A 25,159-nucleotide genomic window follows, 5' to 3' on the forward strand; every position below is an offset into this window, starting at 1 on the left:
AGGTTTGATTCAAAGGTGAGCCTCAATGCAACCCTGAAAATGCAAGAGGAGCAAACAATATCTAGAAGTTTTGCTGTGAGTTGAATTTGCAAATCATAGCAGCAAAATATATACTTCCTGTGTGTTCGGCATATATTCTCCTCGACTTCTCGCTTCATGGTTATTAACCTAGAGTTTTAATTACAAGTTATACTTTAGTACTTATCTGTGATAAAACAAAGAATAGTTCCAGTTTGAGTAATCGCGTGGAATAAACCAACTTCTTTCCCGATGACATCAATCTTTATTGCACACATTGCTTGGTTGTTTCTTCATTATGTTATGTTATGTTCTTGTCATAACGAGCCGCATGCTCTTAGCAACGGAAATTTTGAGCATTGATCTCCACGGGGAGCGTCGTAGGCCACAGCGTTCCAGATAACACTTCGGTGTGCTAATCTCTACTATGCTTGTCATCAAGAGATGAACGGTGTGCTGCTAATGATATAAGTTTGACATCTAATGTACATTTGATCTCCTAACCTGAACCTTATTTGACTGCACATGGACAAATCTTCTGCTACTCATGCGATTGCAGCCTCACCCAGATTGGGTCGATGAAGAAAAAGAAACCTGGCTCAAATTTAATATCAAAGCACTTCATTTGGCACAAATCAATCAAATCAAACTGGTTTAGGAATCGTGGCGAAACAAAAAAGAGCGTGGAATCAACCATGACTCATTATTTTCTAAACTAGTGAGGGACATATTTTCACTGCAGGTTCAACAATAATACGTTAAATTGTAGTACAAAACAGTTAACGAATAATGCACATCACCGTCTGGTTGGCGGTATTTCTTTGCGCCTATGACGTTAATCTTGGTTAGAATAATCATAAAGGTTTACTCTTTGTCTTTGTGAAAAATAGTTTTGATAACCTGAACTTCATTTTCAAAGTTAACAGCACTACGAGTTCGGTTACAGATTTATATCGGAAAGGACTTTTACTACAAATTTTACTGGGGCTTTATCCTATAGATATGGCGGGCGGGATTCCCGGCTCTCCTGAACACCTTATTTCCAAACCAGGAGCCCATCTTTTTTTAAGTAGAACCTCTACTTTATTCCCGCCCCTTATTGCAATATTTTTGTATTACTTCGCACTATAGTTTAGCCAACTCTTAAAAAAGGCCGAGATGTTCAAATAGCGATGTAGACACATAAAAAAGTTTTTTCAAATATTATTATTTACTTTGAGTTATGCACAACCAAAGCGCCCTCGTAGCATCATTTAACCTTTCAAAATTAAAGACTGGGACATAGCTTATCCGCTAAGTAATGAAATTAAAATGATAGGCAATCACAAGATTTTTTTAGCGATGATGCAAAATTCCACGTTACATGTTATGCTTCATCGTTGCATGGCCGTGCAACTTTCTATCATTCGAAGCGTGTTCTCAATTATGCTATAAATGCAAGTCCCGTTTAGGCGCGTTTTATTGTGCTTGTTTCTGTAATGATTTTGTGTTACAAAAACATTAACTTCTCACGTACAATAAGAAACAACTTTTATTTGCGTTTTCTATTTTTGTACATTTTAGTGATGTATGTACATACTTTCTCTAGAGAATAAGGGGGTCATCCAGACTATATAACAAAAAAGATTAATGATCCGATAATAGTAGATGCATGATGTATTTCCTATGTGCAGTCATTCTACCGTAGCTCCAAGATGGCTTTGGCCGATCGACACAAGTGTACTTCAGAAATTCCTCTGCTGACAGTATAACGCCAACCCCACAACTTCCGCTTCCCACTCGCGAGCCATGTGAGCCATTTGGCTGTCGTGGCATACCAAACCTGGCATAGCCCTTGACCTTCCTCCTCAGAGCCAAAACGAGCGTCACCCGGACACGCCCTCTCTAGCTGCTGTATGGTCTGTTTCACGATGGTTATGTTGGGGAATGACCAGCCAAGGCCATCGTCGTAGAGCGCAGAGAGATTCTCCACGTCTATAACGATGAGCCCCCAATGGTTATTCCCGGTGTTATATGGCAATAACCAATCAGAGCACACTATTTACAGGTGTCTTTGTATAAATAGCAAAATCCCTGAAGCTCTCAGGCATCCTAATTGGATCCACCAAATAGGATCTATTATAATTAATAAAAATAGAAAAGCATATCCCTGAAGCTCTCAGGTGTCTAAGTACTACGACTTCACTAATTGGATCCACCAAATAGGATTTATTATAATTAATAAAAATAGAAAAGCATATCCCTGAAGCTCTCAGGCATCTAAGTACCAGGACTTCACTAATTGGATCCACCAAATAGGATTGCTTGTTTACCTTTTGTCTTTGATACCATAGAAGTATAATATGATGCTTCTATGAAAAACCTGTGTACGATAAATCACATAGAGTACATTATTCAATAACAGCTGACAAAGAGGGGGATTCTTACTGACTTGATTCCTGTAGACACTGTAACTAATGATAATCATAATTGATTATAAATGTTCATTAAGGTAGGGAAATTGGTACCACTTACCTGAATCATTTCTTCACAAAATGTTATCTGATCCAAAATGTAGCCTGTAGAAACTTCCTTAGCTTTAAAGTTCATCAATTTGGGAAGAGGAAGAGACCTCACAATGATATCTTCGATGTTGTGTAAAAACCTCCGTTCAGTTGACCCTAAAATCAGAAGGGATAGTAGAAATGAAAATGCAGGCATCATAAGTCATAGTATCATCAGCATTTCCCCTCACATGACCAACTCTTCCAACATCTTTCAACATTTAACAAACAAACAAAACCTGAGAATGAAGAGACTTGAATGTTGTGCTTTTCCACTCTGCGGTCTGTTTGGCCTGGCTTGACTTTGACGGTTATCTTGTCCCTTTCCTTCATACTGTCTGGCCCATATTCAGAAAGAACAGCATTGCACTCATTTAAGGAGCCACATTCAAATGCAAAGAGACCAAGTGAAGAAAGCAGCTGCTCTGTGTTCCTTATTTCACAGTGCAGGGCACACAGATTCACATGAGAAAGCTCCTCATCAAGTGGAAATGTTAAGTCATCTCTAAGTACTTTCCAGCTAAAAACAAATAATAATTATATAAATAATAAACATAAGCAATGGCTAGCTTATACATTTGACTGGAATATGGTCAATATGGTTGGATTTTTACCTCACTTGCAATTCTGACCATTTAATATCTGACAGGTGGATAACTGATTCCCCCCTTCCCCCCAAACAATTGAGCATGCCCAAATTAAATAGAAATAAGATCAAACAGAGGGACTGCTGATAATTTCAGAGAGAGAATGAATTAAAATATCAAGGAAGAAAAACAAATTGCCTTGCCGTCGTCAGATATCAAATTTTTGGTTCTTTACCTGCCAATATTTGCCTTGCTCTTTAAGAAACAGGCAGAACAGGACTCTCCCCTTGAGACATCAGGACAGTCACAGCCCTGAAAATTATATGTTTCCAGTTTAAGTCATAAAGTTCTAGAGTAGACATGAAGCCTGGGGGACTTGGAGTTCTAGGGGCTTATAAAGGAGCAAAGTTTGCCTAAGAAAGTGAGAGACATCTTGGCAAAAAATACCAAATAGTCCCAGCTACTAGGTTTTTCTGTGACTAAAATCGAAACTCAACCTATTCAATTAAGATATTCAGCACTTAGTATTGCTAATCACTTAATAGTATGCATTAGCAGTGTTTGAAAAAGACCCAAACCTACCCTGATCACTTTGCAAAACACACAACATTCTTGATTGATCCCCCGGTTACAAATGGAATCATTGTATTTAGCATCAGACCCATCTTTTCTCCTCAGCAACATCACAAGTGCTTTGTAGACAAGGGTAACTGTTAATAAAAGCAGTTCATTTACCCCTTTTATAATTTCCATTCTATTATTATCTGTCTGAACGTATATGTCACTAGCATTAACTGCTAACACTGTATAACTCAGTATTTCTCTTAGTAAATTGCCGATATAGGCAAAATCGTGTAATGGTGGTACCTGTGAATTTCACTGAAAGTGTCTTCCATCAACTACAAGACCTTGCCTCTTGATTTTCTCCTTTTCAATATTCAAGTCATGCCAATGCATTGTCCCTGTGAATTTAAGCAAGAAAAAAAAAACAATTAATAATAACTAAGTTTTATTTATGTGAGTCTTGGTAGCCCAGCAAGCTGGTTGCCTTGAGAGGAGAGACAGAAAGCTAACCTCAATCACACAGTGTGTGTGTATATTAAATTAACCCTTAACTTTAGAGCTTTAGAATAGCTCATGGGAGACTTGGAGCTTCAAGTGCAAACTATGTATATATGCAACTAATATAGAGTGAAACGCTTAGCTACTCTCTTTACAATTAGCAATAGCCAATGGTAACACACTTTTAGCACTCTGGCTTGATGCATGAGCCACAATTGGTACAACACTATCACCTGCTGTTTACCTGCAATAGAAAGAGAAAAAGGAATGAATCAGAAATAAAGCCAATCATTTTATCGAAAATGTACAATAAATAAATTACAATCTCTCAGTAGTCAAAAGTAGTTTTCCTGGAATGCCTTTTACAAATTTTGTTTCTAATGTACTGTATGTGCAGTCAAAGAAAACAAAATCGATTACATACAGTACCACAAAAGGGTCTCCCATCAAGCTTGATGTTTATTTCAATCGACTTGCAATCTGGTTTGTGCAGCCTGGCCTTTCTCGCAGCTAGTGTGACGGCTGATGCTAAGCTAACTTGGTAGCCTTGATGCTCACCAGATGAGATCACTTTGATGTCTATTGCCTTGCACACCACAGAAAAAATCATTCTCCTGATGGCTTTTATCTGATTTTTCCCCAGCAAGATTGGAATGTCGGTTTTTTTCTGCAACAAGACACAGAATAATAATATAAACAGGGGTTTCATTAGGCCCCGGCAGCCGGCGGAACTCCAGATATACAATTTTGTGGAATGTCAAAGTTCTTATTTTTAAAACAAACAAAAATCATGCGTCAGTGCTCATTCATTTGAAGAGCATTAATTGACAAGATTGCCTTTAAAACTTGCCTCATGTGAGCTGGACATTAGAAAAATGCAAAAATTTATGATTCCAATCTAACAAAGAATCCTATAGCCAAATACTTATGCAAGCTCTGATTGTCTAAAATAAAGTTAGATTTTCCCATATTGAATTTGATTGAAATTTGATGTTTATCATGTGGCCTAGTTATCTTAAAGTATAAATATTCAAGAATAGTTTCTCGATGATCTTACAGAATGATCATTTTTAACAGAAAATATTCCACAGAATGGAGTGGAATATAGGATAGAACATTGTTGATTATAATTTGTTTTCTATAATATTACATTAGTTTAAACAATGGTAGTTTGGAAGAAAACAAATACATTGAACTGCTACCCTGCTACAGCACATTTTCAGTAGCGAATCTACTTCAATCAGTGTAAAATCTTATCCATCCTACAATCAATACGGCTCCACTCGAATGCTTTAGTATAAAATAACGATAATGGATTAAAATATTTTCATGACATTTAATTAACATTTAGACATTTTCATATGAATTTAAGTATAAACAAACAAATCCGGATCAACGATGCACGGACCGAGTATTCTACACAAAACAAATGAAAGGAAAATGTAACTTAAGCACGGCTGCCAATGGTAGACGGTACTTTCCGCATACGTCGTAGAGCACTTCCCAAATTAAATCGGCATTCCCGCCATCACCAGGAGGATTTCCCGCCATTTCTACTGCTGTTGTTGATGAGTCGCCCTCTCCTCTGCAAAAGGCTTTGGGGCAGCTTCTGACCCTGGAAGAGGCGCAGCATCATGTGTGCATTTGCATTTGCCGTTTTTGCTGCTGTTACGGTCACCGCCGAGGGGCAAGTCGAGGGTTTTCGGTGCTTGATCCTTGGACCGGGCCTGTACAGGACCCGAAATGATCCCAGGACCCGAAACGATCCCAGGACCCGAAACGATCCCAAAAAGTCCCCCAAATGATCCCGGGCCCCGAAGCGATCCCAAGGAGTCCCCGAAATGAACCCCGTGGAATTACCAGAATGGACAAAGGGAAAGTGGAAGGAAATACTTTTTGAAGCATTTAAAAAAAAAAATTAAAACAAAGGCCCGATACGCAGGGAATGTACACTACTCAACCACTGGCCTCGGTGACGAGTGCCACTCAATGTCAATGACGTCATAGGTCACGTGACTTTAAAAAGCTTCAATATCTCCTATCCTTAAAACCCTAAAGGCCCGATACTCAGGCAATGTACACTACTCAACAACTGGCCTCCATGTCGAGTGTCACTCAATGTCAATGACGTCATAGGTCACGTGACTTTAAAAAGCCTCAATATCTCCTATCCTTAAAACCCTAAAGGCCCGATACTCAGGCAATGTACACTACTCAACAACTGGCCTCCATGTCGAGTGTCACTCAATGTCAATGACGTCATAGGTCACGTGACTTTAAAAAGCCTCAATATCTCCTATCCTTAAAACCCTAAAGGCCCGATTCTAAGGCAATGTACACTACTCAACCACCGGCCTCGATGACGAGTGTCAATCAATGTCAATGACGTCATAGGTCACGTGACTTTAAAAAGCTTCAATATCTCCTACCCTTTAAACCCTGAAGGCCCGATACTCAGGCAATGTACACTACTCAACCACTGGCCTCGATGACGAGTGCCAGTCAATGTCAATGACGTCATAGGTCACGTGACTTTAAAAAAGCTTCATAATCTCCTATCCTTTAAAACCCTAAAGGTCCGATACTCAGGCAATGTACACTACTCAACCACTGGCCTCGATGACGAGTGTCAGTCAATGTCAATGACGTCATAGGTCACGTGACTTTAAAAAGCTTCAATATCTTCTATCCTTTAAAACCCTAAAGGCCCGATACTCAGGCAATGTACACTACTCAACCACCGGCCTCGATGACGAGTGTCACTCTGTCAATGACGTCATAGGTCACGTGACTTTAAAAAGCTTCAATATCTTCTATCCTTTAAAACCCTAAAGGCCCGATACTCAGGCAATGTACACTATTCAACCACCGGCCTCGATGACGAGTGCCAATCAATGTCAATGACGTCATAGGTCACGTGACTTTAAAAAGCTTTAATATCTCCTACCCTTTAAACCCTTAAGGCCCGATACTCAGGCAATGTACACTACTCAACCACTGGCCTCGATGACGAGTGTCAATGTCAATGACGTCATAGGTCACGTGACTTTAAAAAAATGTTCGACACTCAGGCAATGATGACGAGTTTCAATGTCTATGGCATTTTATTTAAACATCCGCATGTCCTTATATGAATGGTTCTTTGTGAGAACTTAGGATACTATGTTCTTGTTATTCGTAAATTAACAGTGGCGGTCATAATTATTTATTTTCGTTTTTGTTATTTTGTATAGTTTAATGCCATTTCCTCTTTCCTGCTTATTTTGTTTGGTGTGTTGTTTTGTATCGTAGCACTTGAAAACTAGCACTTGAAAATTATTTGTTTTACAATAAAAACCTGTTTTTGAACTGTCAAATGTTTACAAGTCAAAAGGACGCATTGTATAAAAAAAACTCGAAATTTATTTGAACAGTCAATTGCAACAAAAGATTTGTAAGATTTTACAAAATTTGCAGTGGTTTGAAGGACTGCGGCTTCTTTAAACTTTGTTTGGATTCCACAAAATGGTATCAGATCGTTTAGTGATGATAGGATTTGGAATAAGGTAAACATTTTTTTACTGATCTGTCTCCTCCCATTGATTCTGCTGAAAGGAACCTAGGATAGTATCTTATTACTTTTACCCATTATCACCATCGCGGTGACCTTTCTACTTTCATCGCGTTGAGTATTTTAGTTCAGAGTAGGTTATCAGCGGAAAGTTTTAAGGCTCTACGCTGATTATGGTCTATTCGCAATCAAGTTCGTTGCTCTTATTTTCTCGGTAGGATTGCTTGTGAGCGTTCGAAAATGTTGCTTCTTGATGAATTCTGTGATTTTTCAAGGCGAATATTTTGCTGAAGATTGTTATCTTTTCTGATGTTACAGTCATTATGTATGCATGATTTTATCATATCCGTTCAAAGGAATTCATCGCTCCGAGAAAAGAGATATAGGAAGATATAACGGATCCGATATAACTATACAGCCATATTATATAAAACATAACAAAACCGTTAACACGGTAGTCATCGGAATACGAGCCTCCTTATTGTACAGTGAATTCGCAATCACGGCCTTTTGATCGTGCTACGCCTTGACTTCAAACTTCCTAAAGACTCAGATATTAATCTGAGCAAATGTACAACATATTGAAAGTTATTTACTGATTGGGTGGTGCTATTATGCTTACCATTTGTAGCCATCAGACCTGCCAGGGCACAGAGTTAGTATCATTGGAATTGGCTGGTCGTGATGTGGGCAAAGCGTTTCCCTTGCCAGTAATCCCCGTGCCTGTAGCCAGGAAATCACATCCAAAGGTGTATTCCCTATATTGCATAATAACGTTCGGACATCAGGATCCATTGAAGATTCGTTTTTGGAGCAAAGCTAAAAGTTGACAATGGCCACTTGATACAAGAGCTGCAGATAAAACAATTGCAATTAGTTTGTGGTTGAACAATACCCTCCCTATATCAGTACAGTGGAGACAGAATGCTGTGGAGACATCTTTTTTCAATTTGAAAAATGATACACGTGCAATGATTGAGTTCATTGATTCTGATAACTCGTGTCCAAATTATTTAATTCATAATTGAAATTTCTAATCCATAACTAACTGTGGAATCGATATAAATAAATTTGTTGTTATCATCTCGTTTGTATCCGAAGCAGTGAAACGTCTTTGGAAGGTGGTGTCCCTTCCACGGAGACGGACTCTAATTTCCCCTTCGCCTTCAGCACCGACGAGGTGTTGTAGGTCCTAAAATGTAGACACAAATCATAAATAGTTTCAATTTTAACTTTTAATCCTTACATGTTCTTGGTCTGATGTTGGTGCCGAAAACAAATCGAGTTAAAATGCATCGACCTTCTACAAATGCTGCCAGGGAGCTTCTCCTATGACGTCATGCCGTAAAAACCGCTCGGCTAACTGACTTGCGTGACGCCCAATTTCGTAATATATTTTTCTTGGATAAGAGCGTTAGAGCGAGCGTAAAATTTGGGGCTAGGGTTTATAGAGCGATTTTTGCGCAATATGATGGGCTTATGATAATAGCGGCGTTATGTACTATATGACCCCATCGACGTTGTTGAAACATAAACACTAATGGTCTTTCGTGACCAGGATCCCATCCATTTAATCCTTTTATCTCACCCTAGCCATGAAAGACCATTAGTGTCGTTGCGTCTACAACGTCAATTTTGGGGCTAGGGTTTATAGAGCGATTTTTGCGCTATTTAGCATTTAGGCTAAGTTTCTATTTCAGTCATCACTAGCGTGAAATATTCAAAAGGCGATCCTACACATAGCTTAATACAACTGAATAAAATAGACAGGGGAACGAATTTGGATTTTGTTTGTATAAATAGCAGCTGGTAGGAACATTTTTTTTTTCTTGTTTGGGAGAGCGGGAGAAGGGGTCCAAAATCTTGAGACTCCCGCCTAATGCGGGAGAGTTGACAGGTATGCGAACACATCTTGAGGCTGCCGGAACTAGGCCAATCGTCAAATCTGACAGGTTTTTCAATTAACACCCAGCTTGTCTTGAGCAGAACGTGTTGTTTTTGATATTCATAGAATGAATTTACTACCAGTAAGACGATGAGTTGTGCAAAAATATTCCAAGGAAGCATTGTGATCAAACGTAAACGAACTCTGCAACTCTAATTTTGATTGACGTTTGTGTCGCGTTAGGCTTTTCGTTTGACCTCTAGTGCGAATGCGATTTACAAGCCAATCGATCGGCCATGACAAAATTTGGTTGGCTGTTTGTCCCGGCCAGACAAACTTTGTCCTCCTAGTGCGATTAGGCTCATAATATCTCACTTCGAAAGATGACTCTACTCTAACTGTTCTATCAGACAGAAAATAATCGCTTAGCTTAGACTGGATTGCTAACAACCTCATTAGCGCAAATGTGTCCGCAACAAGTTACTTACCGCTTCTTTCTCTCTTCTTTCCATTTCCAGCTGTCTTTCTCTGTCCTGTGAACGATAACAAAAAAGCATGTCAAATTTTGTAAAATTTTAAAAATCTACAGTTTGAAATCATCGTCATAAACTCGATTTTAAGTCACAGGTTACGCAACGGTAGATAATTAGGTTTTGTTTTGTCTGTAACACTAAGGGCCAACGACGGAAAAATAATCAAATACCTTAGACTGGCTTGCTAACAACATCACTAGCACAGATGTGTCCGCAATAAGTTACTTACCGCTTCGTTCGTTGTAAGGGCCAATCTCGCCTCAGCCTCTGCTACATCAGCTTGTATGCGATCCTGGGTAACCGTAAAAAAAAAAACATGAGTTATATATTTAAGCCAACCCTCACTACTTTCACTTCGTGACCGTTCTACGATATCCACGTTATCCATCGTGCTCAGAAAATCGACAGGGTTTAATAGATATTCTGAATTCAAGAATGTTTTTTAAATGTACTAGACTTACCATTGCTTAAGTCAATAGTGGGCCTTACTTCTGGGTTTCCACCAAGGGTTGGGCACAACACTACCAAACAAGGTCGGAAAAGGTGGCCTGGTAGTGTCCGCCCTGTTAATGAAATCGGTAAATTTTAGTATTTTGAGATTTTTGCGGTATTAAGAATACAAACATAAACTGGTAATAAGAACCTATTTTTAGCCTAGACAGGTTCTTAGGGGGAAGGTGAAAACGAATGTCATCTGGGGTACCCATCTGTGGTGTAACCCCCTACAAAAGAAATCAGGTGCTCGAAATCAGGAGAGGAGGGGCTGTACAACTAGTCCACAGCAGAAGGCAACTTTGTTTTACCTCGCGCGACCATGGTAAACAAAGTCGGAAATTCGATAAAATGATTACAGCATTAGATTGGGGATAAATTTCTAATCTAAATCTACCATTTCTACAGTTTGGCTTGTACTTCCTCATGTGTAAACTCTCTCACATTGGGTTGTATTGAGTGGGTTTCAACTAATCAGGGGAATTTGTGACACTTGGTTACTACACGCTAACATACAAAAATCCCGACATTAACTAGTATAGTTGCGGTTCACTCCTAAGGGATAGCGGCATTAAGGGAGTGGTTAACAAAAATTCTTACCCCTAAGAGATAGCACATTGGGTGTGGTCTAAGGAATTTTTAACCCTAAAAACAATGCCCGTTTTAATTGGCTGACGCACCCTGTATTCTATGTTACCGACAATAAAGCCGGAAGTATCAACCGAACAGATGACTTTTGGTTTATTGTAGAATACGTTTCGAGCGGTAGGGCCACTATTTTGTGAAACACCCTAAAAGATATCAGCATCGGAAAAAATCCTAAAACACCCCCCAAGAGATAGCAGCCGGTAATATTCTTAATACCCTAAAAGACAGGTCGATCTCCTCCGTCTACTTTTATGGAGAGTCCACCCCCCCCCCCCCCCCCTACCGGAGAGCATGCCCAATTGGAAAACTAATTTGTATACCAACAACCAACTTCCTGGATCAGTCAGTATAAAAAGAAGTATTTTCCAAGGTGATTCTTTCTCGCCACTTCTTTTTGTCATCACCATGTTTACAATGGTGCGCTCATAAATGATTTCTCTCCTTTTTTATGCATTTTAATGTTCCTTTTTACAGTTCTTGATCCCCTTAGACAGATTAGGGAGGACCGGATGGGGATCCAGGACACCGTTGTCGCGTTATCCTCCCCTTTCTTTGCGGCGATTAGCTCGGCCAGCCTACTATGGTACCTTTCACATTCCTCGCCCATTCCTCCGGTGGTGGTGAACACTAAAAGGGTGAAAGTTCCAGTTTTCATGGTTGAGGTGGGGTATGGTCCTTGTAAGAGGCATTTTGCTTTTACCGGGTATTTATATTTTCTTAACGCTTTATCGGGTATTTATATTTACTTTTACCCGATAACGCTTTATCGGGTATTTATATTTTCTTTTACCCGATAACCTGATAACGCTTTACCGGGTATTTATATTTTGTTTTACCCGATAACGCTTTACCGGGTATTTATATTTTCGTTACCCGATAACGCTTTATCGGGTATTTATATTTTCCTTTACCCGATAACCTGATAACGCTTTACCGGGTATTTATATTTTAAATAACTTTTACCAGATGAAATGTTACCGGGTATTATGCTTTTAATCTACTCCAGATTCATCGGGTATTAATAACCTTTACCAGATACCTTTTATTTATACCTGGTGGCCCTAAAGCTCAATTGACCTACTATATTTAAGCATCTAGGGCTTTATTATAGACTGATGAAATAAAATGTTTAACTACTAGTAAAAACACCAAACGAAAGAGCTAAAAAAGGGGTTACCAGGTACTGAATAAAGCAAGGACTACAATGACGGGAGAACCTGTCAGACAAAATGTCGACGCTTAGACCGAGGATTAAAGCCAAATAATTAGGCTAATTTAACAAGGCTTATACAAGTGAGGGAAAATAAACCCTTAACAAGACAACTAGCTAGCCAATAAGCCGAGACAAACTTAAGAACCCATAAATTCAGATGGCCTGGTAAACCCGCTTCTCTGTGAATGTGCTTCAAAGTAAAGTAAGAGCGTGCATAATGGCCCCGCGATAACTGCGGTACAACAATTACTGACATGTGGGATTCAAATGAACCCAATCAGGTAAATAAAACTGCTTATTGGGGTGAGTAAAAAGCCTATGTTGCCAACAGAAAACATTGGGAAAGGGAGCTAAGACCACTTTGAGGTACTGATGTAAAACAAGCGACTGATTGAAAAAAAATGTGCGCGTCAGCATAGGAGTGAGAACGTGGTATCACCTGGCACACACCGACAATGCGGACTGAAAAGCGCCCGAGAAGTAAAGCAACTAATTCTTCTATAGCAGAGCCTAAAACTTCAGGTTTAGAAGGAGGGAGGTTGTTGGTGCCAATTTCCAAAATCACAACATCAGGCGATAAATTCTGAACCACATGAAGATCGTAAGCCTGAAGTTTGTCAACAGTCCGACCTCCCACGCCATGCAAGCGAACCGAAGCAGTACCTCGAAGCTTAAAATCTCTAGCTGCCCTCGGGTCTAAACCTGCCCTTAGGTCACGATTTAATCGCTTAACAAAAGGATGACCTAAGATAAGCACCGAAGGATCCCTACGAAGAGCCATGAAGAACAGAAAACAAGCTTACTGAAGTGTGGCGATTTAAATAGTCAACCGGGTCACACAGTAAACTCTAATGAATCGACAAAGCAAATTATCCTCGCCCAACAAAATGTTCAAGAGAAAACAATGACTCTGTGAGGATCCAACGGAATATAAAAGAAACCAACAGTTGGATACGTTGGACTTACCAAAACTTTCGCCTTTTTCCCGCTTGACTCACAGCAAGAATGTCCACGAGGTACATTTGGCAAATATATAGTACCCCATAGGGGGGTATCAATACAATAAAAGTGCGCACCCCTTCTAGGACCCGTATGTTGCTGTTACGTAATCACTTGATAACTAAACAATTAACTATAAATTGTTCCCAGGAGAAAACATAAAAATCCTATTTGTAAACAAATATTTTCTTTTTTGTAAATAGGTAAATATTCTTGGATCATGTAAGTAAAGCGCTTTCATATTGCAAAAAAAAAAATGGTTGAGTACCTACTCTGTAATTGTTGACTATAGTTTATATACTCAATGTGACTGCCAGCCAGCGGTTCACAAAGATATCTTAAAATGGTGCCGTTGTAATCTAGAATAATGTACTCTCCGCTACCTCACTGCCAAGCCAACAAGCCAGTGGTTATTGTGGTTGACTATGTTTATACACTCAATTTGACTGCCGGGCCAACGAGCCAGTGGCTCACAAAGATATCTTAAAATGGTGCCGTTGTTATCTAGAATAATTTATTCCCCGCTACCTCACTGCCGAGCCAACGAGCCAGTGGTTATGGCGGTTGACTATAATTTATACACTCAATTTGACTGCCGAGCCAACGAGCTAGTGTCTCACAAAGATTTCTCTGGGGCCCTGGATTCTGTAGTCTAGCCCATGTCTGGTCATGAACTTCTGGACCCATCCTACACTTGCTTGAAATGTCGGGGGAGTTTCTGTTTCCTTTCACTTTTCTTCATGGAGATAACGTGCATTACTTCTTCTCATCTTCCGTGACACACGTAGACCATTGCTCCCACTCCAGTAAAACATCTTCAATAGCTTTATCGAATGTCTTCCTTCCCGGCTTGACTTTAATAATAATAGATGTGATTCTTTACTTTCTTCACGCTGAAACTAAGATTTGAGCGGCCTGGGCTAACCTATATTGTCTTGACTTTCTTAAAATGCTTGTATGTAGGTTATTGAAAATTTTCTCACCCTCTCTACAAAAAGGCCTAGGATGCGCGAGTTTCCCAAAGTATTCACGAAAGGCATACACTTTCTTCTGGTTTCTAGCCTTACAAGTCAATATAGTGAAGAATACAACAAATAATCCATTGCAATCATACCAAATGCGAGAAATTTACATAGACAAGCGGAGTTCTCAGGTCCTCGTTTTGTTTATTCCTGTTGCAATTACACCTTTTTACTTCTTTTACTGGCTTACAACCGTCCGGGTATTCAATGCTCGTGCACATGAAAGGGGTATTCACACACTGGTCTCACATTTCAAAGTATTAAAGGAGAGCCCCCATTTAACAGACCAATTCTGTAGCGCACAGTGGTCGGTTGCAGTCTTGATCGAACGAGAACAGGGTAAGCTACCTGCTGTGAGGCTGGCACTGCATCTCTCCTGGATTTCGACTTCCCATATGTCGTTTGAATCCATTTAACAAACCCCCGAAGATAAGCAACGAGCCTTGAGTGTATGCCTCTTATCTTCCAGGGCAGGACATCATTGTAATCAGAGGTGCGCTCATCGAACGACTTGTTTTTTGAAGTCTCTGGGTCATCGCTGGTTACCGGCTGCTCATGATTGCTCTCACTGTAGCTATCGCTTTCACTGGTAATAACTCCTTTGGCTTTCGCTAGTTGGGCATTCGAACTCGAAGGCTCTCCCTTTTTGGCCTCGTGAATGTAGTGCCTCGCACGCTTTTGCGGGCTGGTAGCGGCTGGCAGAGGTGGGCTTGAGTTTCTTTTGTGGCCAAGGTCCGCCCTCAGTTCGTAAGCTGTTGACGTTGTGCTGTGGCCCGGACGCTTTTTCAGATGTTTATCATTGCGGGCCCCCTTCCATGGGACCTAGGGCATTTTTTCTCCGCCCCCTTATCTTTCCTCTTTCGATTCAGCCATTTTAGGTACTTCTTGTTTGACCAACGGTGCTTTTTGCTGGTCAGGTGTTCTTTTAAATGAATCGTGTCCTTTTTACGCACAGGACGTTTTCTCTTCCCTGTCTGTCGCTCAAACTCTCTAGCTTCCTTGCCTTCTAATAGCTATCACTTGCTATAGTTAATGACTGCTTTACCCTTGTTTTGTATTTCCACTCCTGCAATGTTTCACACCCTGCAGGAATACCAAGCTTCTCCATAATTCAATGTTGGTCATGTCGAACAGAAGCATCCTCATTGGAGAGAACTGCTGCTCCCGTAGCATAAAATAGCTCACCAAAACTGCAACAAGACTATTCTGATAATTAATAATAAAACAAACCGGTTTAAAGAAGAAAATGGGGGATTTCTATGTTTTAATTCAATTTGCAAGCGATACCTCTAGATTTGTTAAACTCTTGTGTTGTCTTTGTTAGACTCTTACAAATTATAAGGAACGCTAACATTTTGTGATATTGTGGCCTCTCACCGTAATCTGTTCTCCTTTTTAGTAAAAGAAAGTATTGAAGTTATTGTAAAACTTACTCTGGTCGTCAAAACAGGCTCAGAAATTTAATTTATGTTACTGTGTTAAAATTATAGTCGCCCCGAGGAATTTGCGCTACTACATCTTTGAATAACATTCACGAGTGCGGCTACAAAAGAAAAGAAGCTTTGCGTCGGGTTGCTCGGGGAACTTGAAGTTTTAGCTCTTTGCAGATAGTGGAAAGGGTGGCCACTGAAAGAGAGTGAGCCTAGACCTGGAGTATAAGTGGCACAGGTCGATTTTAGTTGGCATTCATTTAGGATGGCAGCTCTCGTACGGAAGTAGGCGGTTTCCTCCTCCGCAGCCTCTACTGCCTCCGCATCCTGTGCCGTTGCATCGGACCTTTTACTTTTTGTTAGTTTCCGGGAAAAGTATGCCTGTACTTGGCCCGGTGTTAGGAACTCGCTGATTATAAATCGGCGTTCCCCTGTCACTCCCCTAGCGTACCGCATCTTCTGAGAGACGGTGCCGGGATCCGTCTTGTGGCCAGTCTCCTGTCCCTGGTCGAACATCTCATACAAGAAGGCCTTCTGGTCTACCGTGGAGCGGACGGTTTTATTGCTTCCCTTGACCGCCCATCCTAGCGGCAATATAGAAGTGCGGCTTCTTGATTCTAACGTCCATCCCAATAGATGGTACGACCTGCTCCTCCCCGATTACTTTTTGGTGGTAGCCAAGCTTGGCCAGGTCAAACAGGCCAAGTGTGTATAGCTTTTCATGCAGCAATCTACTGGACAGCAAAATATATTTTGTAGGCTCTTCCTCACTGCTGACCGCTGGTTCTGGCTCAGGGGCGGTCACCATCCGCTAAACAGCACGCTTGATGTCGACGAACTCCACGTCACTGAACAAGCCCGAAAAATTAGAAATCGCTTGGTCAATAGGCACTGAGAGGGAGAATAAAAATAAGTTAAATCACTATCTGATTAAAATGGTATCCACTTAATCCCCCCTCGAATATCCGAAGCGCCGTCGGACACCCCACCCTCCTTGACTTCTTAGGAATATATCAACATATATATATATATATATATATATATATATATATATATATATATATATATATATATATATATATATATATATATATATATATATATATATATATATATATATATATATATATATATATATATATATACTTGGCCTGTGAGATCAAGTGAACAAGAAATGTGCCTTTACTAACCCTTGAGCCAGGTCCAGCTGATAGTCCACATGGTTAGCCCATCGGCGCCAATTACAAAGTTGTTCATGCTGCTAATGTTAGGGATTCTGGGTGAGAGAACAGGAGATAAGATGCTTGCATCCACGAGGGCGACTCGGACCCCGGGAATCCCACTACAAGACAGCATGGCAGTCCGAAGATCCGATAGCGTAACAACATCATGACATGTTGATATAGCGGCGGATGTATGCTTTTATTGTCGAGGCCTTCTGTCACAAGCCGCTTTACCTCCCTGAGGTTCGCTGAAGTCCACCCGACGCATCTTGAGACTAAAAACGGTTTCACGGATTGGAACAATTATGCAACAACGATTGAAGTTGAATACTGCCACCTGTGCCTTCTTTGAGCAAGTCAATCAGTTAAAAGTTATCCGTATTCTCTATTTGCGTTGCTAATGATTGCGTAAGGGGCGAGCAATCCTTTCCCCCCTCCATCAACTGTGGGTCATATACTATTATAAGCTCTTCAACTATTATACCTATGGCTGCGCAAGCCACCTCCCCCCCCTTCTCAGTAAATCCTTATGCTATCCTGTCTAAGACTTTATATAAGGAAGGAAGCGCTTATACTTGTAATTACCAATCTGCGCTTTACTGCGCCTTTCCTTGATGCCTGTTGATAAGCTCAAGGAGCGACAGTTGAGGTGAGTGGAGTTTTTCTTAGGTGTGAAGCACATATGCTGGATATGTCCGGTTTTGTGGTAATCAACTACTCTGAATTAAAACCTGGGTGTTTCTGATGCTTAAGAGTTAATAAAAGAAGTCTTTAACTTATTACAAAAAGAGTTAAGCGTTTTGGTAGACTGAATATCAGAAGACAATGAATTGAAATATTTAGGTCCCTGATGTCTTAACGCAAACTTATGTATATTTGTTCTAAACTTTGAAATATGGAACAAGTTAGAGCTTCTCGTGAACTTGAGAGTTCAATTGAAATATCCTGTTAAATGTTTGGGGAAGTAACCTATTTTTAAATTGATACATTAACTTACCTATTTGAAATAAAAATAAATAATTGAATTTCAATATGTTTAGATTCCTATATATCGGATCAGTGTGTGCATCATAGGATGCTCCAACAATTATACGTATTGCTAGTTTTTGGAGCATGAGAATACGATTTAAATTAGATGGATAAGTGGATCCCCAAACACTAACACAGTATTGCAAGTATTGATATAACAAAGAACAATACAACGTCAATAGTGATTGCTTTGAAAGGCAAAAACTTGCTTTATACATAATTACTACAGCTTTTGAAACCTTACGCGCGACATTGGTAGTATGTGGTAACCATGTCAAGTGTTCGTCAAGAATAACACCTAAAAATACTTGACTCGCTTTATATTCTGATCACCTAAGGTGACCTTTATATCAAGGTTTTGCCTTTTTTGCCGTGGCCTAAAGATAATATAGTTTGATTTTTTTATATTTATAGATAACTTGTTTGCACAAAACCAATCTGTTAATTTGGTAAGTTCATTATTGATTGTGAGACATAATGAGTCTTCATGGGAGAAAAATATACTTAATAAATATAGTATAATAAAATATACTATATGTCTAAGGCGGTTGAAACGCTACATATATCATTGATATAAATCAGAAAGAGAAGCGGCCCGAGCACGCTGCCTTGTGGGACACCGCACTTCACTAATTTACGACAAGAAGAAACACCATTAAAATTTACAAACTGCTCTCTATCTGAAAGATAACTTTCAAACCATTTGAGAGGAGTTCCACGTATTCCATAGTTATGCAATTACGCTAGTAAAATGCCATGATTGACCGTGTCAAACGCCTTTGACAGATCAATAAAAACGCCTAGAGTATATTTTTTATATCAATAGCACTAGATAGAGTATCGTATAAATGAAGAAGTGCAAGAGCTGTCGAATGGTTCTTTCTAAAACCATATTGGTTATTTGATAGAATATCATATTTAATCAGGAAATTATATAACCGTTTATACACAACTTTCTCGAAAAATTTCGAAAAAACTGGTAAGACGGACACAGGTCTATAGTTTGCATAAAAAGCCTGATCACCAGCCTTAAACATTGGTAAAACGCGTGCCACTTTTAACTTCTTTGGGACTATACCAGACCGAGTAGATAAATTGATAATATCAGCTATTGGTTTGGAAATGATATCAATATTTGGCTTTATAATATCCATGTGGATATTGTCAAACCCAGCAGCTGTGCCAGGACGAAGGCTTGAGCAGATCTCAATGATTTCTTGGTGATCAGTATCAGAAAAAAATATTGAATTAAGAATATCATTGTTCAGAAAACTAGAGGAACATTTATCAGAAGATGGTACTTTCTCCGCTAACGAGGGACCAAGATTTGTGAAATAATCACAAAAACCATTTGCAATCTCCATCGGACCGCTGACTTCACGGCCGGCAACCTTAAATGTAGAAGGCAAACGTGAATTACTTTGACGACGATTAATAACTTCATTAAGAATTCTCCACGTTTTTTTAACGCCGGATTTGTATTCGGATAGTTTTTTGTCATAATAATCACGCTTTGCTATTTTAAGTATGTCATTAAGCTTATTTCTAAACTTCTTATATTGATGTTCGTGACGTAATGTTGGAGAGCATAAGAATTGTCTATATAAGTTATTTTTTTTCTTGATTGACCTCAGGAGACCTTTAGTTAACCCAGGCTTCCTTGTAATGCTTTTCTTTGTTTTTACTTTTTTTTAATGGAAAACAATTGTTATAAATCGTCGTAAACGTATCTAAGAAATTGCTATAAGCACTACAAGGATCATCATCAGGGATATGATCCCAACTGTGCATTTCTAGTTCAGATCTAAATTTCGCCTTGCTGGTGGCGGATTTTTCTCTTTAAAATGTCCATTGTTTGTGATCAACAACATAATTTTTTTCTGAAAGTAAAGTAAAAACTGGCAAGTGATCAGATACATCCGAAAACAATACCCCGCTTTTACTGAAACTATCGTGGTCGTTAATAAAGATATTGTCAAGAAGTGTAGCGGTATGAGAAGTTATTGTTGTTGGGCGCGTTATCAAAGGAAAAAACATTTTAGAATACATTATGTCCAAAAATTCAGCAGTTAAACGATGGGTATCATGCTTCATTAGGTCCAAATTCCAATCAGCCATTAATATACCCAACTTGTTATTTTTAGAGATGGCTAAAAGAATTTGATATAGTTCATCACAAAATTCTTGTACGTCTTTTTCTGGCGGTCTATAGACAACTCCAACAATAATGTTTCTTTCCTTTTGTCGAGTTATTTCAACAAATAAGGATTCCGCGCAGGTATCAGAAAAGCATATTTCCGGGCGGCATAAACTCGAATTCCTGTTAGATACAAGCCAACACCTCCCCCAGTTCTGCCTTTGCGTGGTTCATGAACAAATTGTAGCCTGGAATGTCACAAGAATGACAAACATTTTTTAGCCAAGTCTCACTAATTCCTATCATTGAGAAATTTAAATTCAGTGTTGACAGTAAATTGGTTACCTTATCAAAATTACCGGACAAACTTCGGGTATTCAAATGTAAAATAGACAACCCCTTTTCCGTCTTACTATTCACTAATTCGTTAAATTGATCCTCGATGTAGTAGTCACATGAAAACGACGAATAGAAATTTGCATCGGGATCATTATTAACGCATAATGCTAAGTTGCTTGTTTGTTTCAGAAAGTAAGGGGTTAAATTTAAGATTTTCTAATCGATCATGATCGAATCTAATTACGCCATTTTGCTGTTCAAAAAGCGCTAATTGAAAATCTTCATCCGATAAATGACAAAAAGGCAAAACGTTAGCTAAAGGAATATTCAGATTACTTATCACGCTATCCGCTGCCGGCTGCCTGGATGTTACCTTCGGCTGCATCCTTTTTCTGATCTCTAATAATTAGGCGATCTAGTATGAAGTAAGCCCTCTTCCCTTCAGCTCTCGCCTTCTTCATCTCTTCGATTTTAGCTTCGCTCTTAAGAAGTGTAGCCCTTCCAAGATCTTCTGATACGTAGAGACCCGCCGGCTTGTCAATCCTGGCCTTTCTCACAACCGCCTCCTTCGCCTTCCAGTCCTTGAGTTTACAGACGATCGTCCTCGGCCTCTCTTTCTCCGACTGCGTCAAGGATTTGCCCTTTGCCTTTTTCCTTTCTACGCGGTGCGCCCTTTCGATCTCAATCTCCAAACCAAGCTTCGTCTGGATCGCCTCTTTCACTTTAGCTTCTGAATCGGCCCACGACTCTCCTGGACTTTCGGGTATTCCGCACACACGTATATTATTACGTCTCGACTGGTTCTCGAGATACTCGAGAGCGTCCTTTACTTTAACAACCTCGCTGTCAGTCTCTTTAACTTTCTTGTTGATAGGCCCAAAGCGTTCAACCTCACTCTGAGTGAACTCAAGGCTTGCCTTTAGGCCCGAAACCTTCTCTACCAGATCATCGACCCGGCTACTCATCTGCGATACCATTGATTCAAATAGGGATCTCATCATGGATTCCTGGACGGCCAGAAGATTTTTCACGGCCGCCATTGTAACCAATTCCTCGTCCTCGACGATGGTTGTCGGACCGGGAGATAAAGAATCAGTTCGGTTCTTCGCTGCCTTTTTTGATGACTTTCTCGACATGATTAAATACAAAGACGCAACAAATTAAAAGAGCGAACTAAACAAAATGGAAATAAAAAATGACTAGTTATGTTCTCCCATCAATGCTGTACTTTGATAAGCACCTTACGACGTAGCTACGTACGACGTTACCGCACAGTTACGCCACGCACAGCTCGATAGTAAATTCATAAAGACTTGATACTTAGTAACCGTTAGCAGTAATCTTTCTAAGTTTAATTAGAATATATCTAAGCTGTTGGGGCTCCATTGCAAAGATAAGCTTACCCTCATAAAAAAAAACTTACTATATGGACGGGTACACATGTTGATTAAAGGAAATGTCTTACATTACAACTAACGCACTATTGTCACATTATTACAAAAAGTTAGAATGTCATATTAATACCCCATACTTACTAGTTTAATACTTTAATAATTTACTCTCCTAATACATCAGTATATTTAGTAGCTTACGCTAATACTGGGGAGGGCAAGGTCAGTTTACGGTCAGTTTACGCGGAGATGCGGAGGCACCTTTAGTTGCCTGATGGCTGGCAAAACTGCTGTTTTAAAGGACTCCAGATTACTTTTGTTTACAATATTTTTGAAAAGTAAATTCCATGTTCTTATTGTTCTAGGAAAAAAAAAGAATAATTAAAGGAAAGAATATGCAATTGTTGAAAGCTAAGTGAGTGCCTCCGAGTGGATCGACCGGTTCTTCTGATCGCACCCAGTGTTTTTTTTGGCCTTTGTAGCTATTTTGGCACAGTGAGAGCCCCAGCAAAATTGCTCATTACAGGTAATCTTGATCTGATACCTGAACAAAGGACTCCATACTTGCTGTATACTGATAACATGACGGTCTTTGCTTCTTGGTGACTGACAACAAGTAACACTTGGTTATATTGAACTCCATTTGCCAAGCTGCTGACCAATCAAGTACACTATCCAGATCATCTTGAAGTGAAGTGCAGCATGGTCATCCATTGATGTGATTGGGCGGTATATGATGGTGTCATCTGGAAATAGCCTGATTTGAGAATTTGATGCTTTACAGATATCGTTGATATACAACAAAAACAGGGCCGGTCCCTGTACGGAACCGTTTGGTACTCCTGATGTTACTTTACTTTATCAGAGTGGGTGCGATTGACTGCCACACACTGGGACCTCTTATTTAAGAAACGAGATATCCAAGCCAATGTTTTTCCTCTAATGCCAGAATAAGAGAGCTTTTTTTAAACATTCGGCTTATCATAAATGCAGTAGTAAAATGTTTGCTGTTTGCTAATTTTTCAATATTTGGACTCAATGTAGAAACTAGCTGGAAATCGTTTGCTTGCTACTTCAAATAATGTTATATTTTGAATTTATTATTAAATCCAGTGCTAATAATTTTATATTTTTAATTTATTATTAAATGCAGTGCTTCTACTCACATTTGATATTTTTTTAATTTGACTTTTAAAATAATTTGGAAAAACTCAATCTTAATCACTTAGACTCCTTCTAAGTGTACATAAATTATGGTAAAAATGCTTTAAAATCAATATAATAAAATACGTAAAGCTAATACTTCCTTGATAGAATAATAATAAAAGAACCAATGTACTCATTCTTATAAACATGGCGATGATCGTAAACACAGGTATCTTGTCTTATTTATTCAATAATAGCAAGCTTACTAATAATCCTTGTTTCTGCGTCTTTAGAACTCTATTGACATTCTTTAGTTGAGTCCTTTGTAATGGTGGCACCTGTATAACTACTTTAGTAACTATAGAGTTCTCTTTTGATAAGATTTGTAACTTGTTTGATAGGTAAATCACGATAGATTCGCGGTATCTCTTAAAATGCCCGTATAGAAAACGCTCGACATCTTTGAGTGTGGCTATACTGAGAAAGGTTAGGTATTTGTAAGCGGTTTGAGCATATTTCAAGACGAAGAATACTCCATGATTTCCTCACTATAAATATATCTGACGTCAAAGCCGTGCAATGCATCAAAGGCAAGTGTGAAACCATGGTGATAGTTTGGAGTTTAGGCTTATTCAACGAAATCTAGGCTTAGCTTAGAGTCGAGGTATCATTTTGCGATCGAACAAAATGATAACAAACGCGAATTTTCAACTCGAGGATTTCTCCACAGGAATCCCGAGTAATAAATGACAGCACGGAAATCGGCCTATAATAGTCAAAAATATTTCTTTTACCGCCCTTGTGTAAAGGACTTACTCAAGCAACTTTCCAGTCCGGTAAATACACACCAGAATTTATTAGCAAATAAAATATTGAAGTGAAACTGCAGGAGCAGCTTCTTGGAGAAACTTCATATGGACTCCATCGAGACCTGTTGCTTTGAAAGCGCAGAGTGCGGATGAAACATGTAATAATAAACGAAACTCTTAAACGTTTCACGTGTGTCTTTTTACCACCAAGTATAATTTTGTGAAGGTTTTAAGCCCATTTGTACATTTATTTACCGATTCTCAAATATTTCGGACAAAATATGTGTTTTTAATGTCGCGTGACTCGCGTGAGGAAAGATGCGATTTCGCTCATTTGTAAATTTGCTATTGAAAAGTTTTTAGTGCCCCGTGTGTATTGCATGCAAACAAGCAAGACCTATTACATATAAAATATATACTTCTTAGCTTGTCATTTTTTTTCTTATCTGGCTCTCAAAACGGTTGTTATCGTGAAAAATTCAATATGCGAATCACCCTGTTCAAACGATGCCATCATTCTCACCAAGGTCACCTCCAAAGAAACCCGCACTCAAGCGATTGAACGCAGGAACATAACAGCCGACAGCATACACATCAGCCGACACCAGCTCACTATCCTTCAAGTATTCAGCTGCATTCACTGCCGTAGAGGAAGATGCGTTACCGGTTAAGCGAGTCCTAAATTGAAATAGAAAATAATCGGCTAGACAATACGCAAGAAAAATCAATATAACTCCATTATTTTATAAGAATGCAATTATGTTTAAAATCACAATCAATATGGCCTCGCTTTCTATTTTCTAAGGCGTTACTTAGAAAGTTACTCGCTCTAAACCGTTAATAATATATATAGATGGCTAAATGCGAAGGGATAGCAGATAGTAGAATTTTATACCATAAAAGTTAGGAAGATCACCCCCGTCTACTTTATAGGAGTTTCCCCTTTCGTGCCTCCTCTATAAAAAAAACATAATTGTAGTTTTATTCCGATTATGCTTCTAAGAGTTTCACGTAAATGGATCACCCTATCTGATAAAGTCTGTCTTGACAAATCTACTCATAAATTAGTCACAAAAAAGGTGCTATAAGCAATCTCTTAAGGA

The 25,159-nt window shown here is 39.2% G+C and overlaps 2 protein-coding genes across 16 annotated transcripts in view; one reads left to right on the forward strand and one right to left on the reverse strand.

The window, feature by feature from the left end:
- Positions 1 to 25,159, forward strand: part of LOC116619762 (loricrin) — a 40,605-nt gene that overhangs the window by 1,483 nt on the left and 13,963 nt on the right. The window lies entirely within an intron of this gene.
- LOC116619765 lies at positions 1,532 to 24,893 on the reverse strand. Of its 15 annotated transcripts, none has more exons than XM_048730945.1 (13): positions 13,498 to 16,917; positions 10,640 to 10,741; positions 10,408 to 10,470; positions 10,134 to 10,178; positions 8,383 to 8,952; positions 4,769 to 4,877; positions 4,444 to 4,454; positions 3,731 to 4,110; positions 3,384 to 3,460; positions 2,801 to 3,081; positions 2,533 to 2,678; positions 2,331 to 2,380; positions 1,532 to 1,992 (listed from the first exon to the last, which is right to left on the reverse strand). In XM_048730945.1, the coding sequence occupies exons 8-13, from the start codon at positions 3,899 to 3,901 to the stop codon at positions 1,884 to 1,886; spliced, it is 834 nt and encodes a 277-aa protein (XP_048586902.1). In that variant the 5' UTR covers positions 3,902 to 4,110; positions 4,444 to 4,454; positions 4,769 to 4,877; positions 8,383 to 8,952; positions 10,134 to 10,178; positions 10,408 to 10,470; positions 10,640 to 10,741; positions 13,498 to 16,917; the 3' UTR covers positions 1,532 to 1,883. The 15 variants fall into 15 exon arrangements, with proteins under 15 accessions (XP_048586902.1, XP_048586897.1, XP_048586898.1 ...); XM_048730940.1 differs by having other exon boundaries at positions 4,393 to 4,454; XM_048730941.1 differs by having other exon boundaries at positions 4,640 to 4,877.

This window comes from Nematostella vectensis, chromosome 8, assembly GCF_932526225.1.
Source record: "Nematostella vectensis chromosome 8, jaNemVect1.1, whole genome shotgun sequence".
Classification (NCBI taxonomy): Eukaryota; Metazoa; Cnidaria; class Anthozoa; order Actiniaria; family Edwardsiidae; genus Nematostella; species Nematostella vectensis.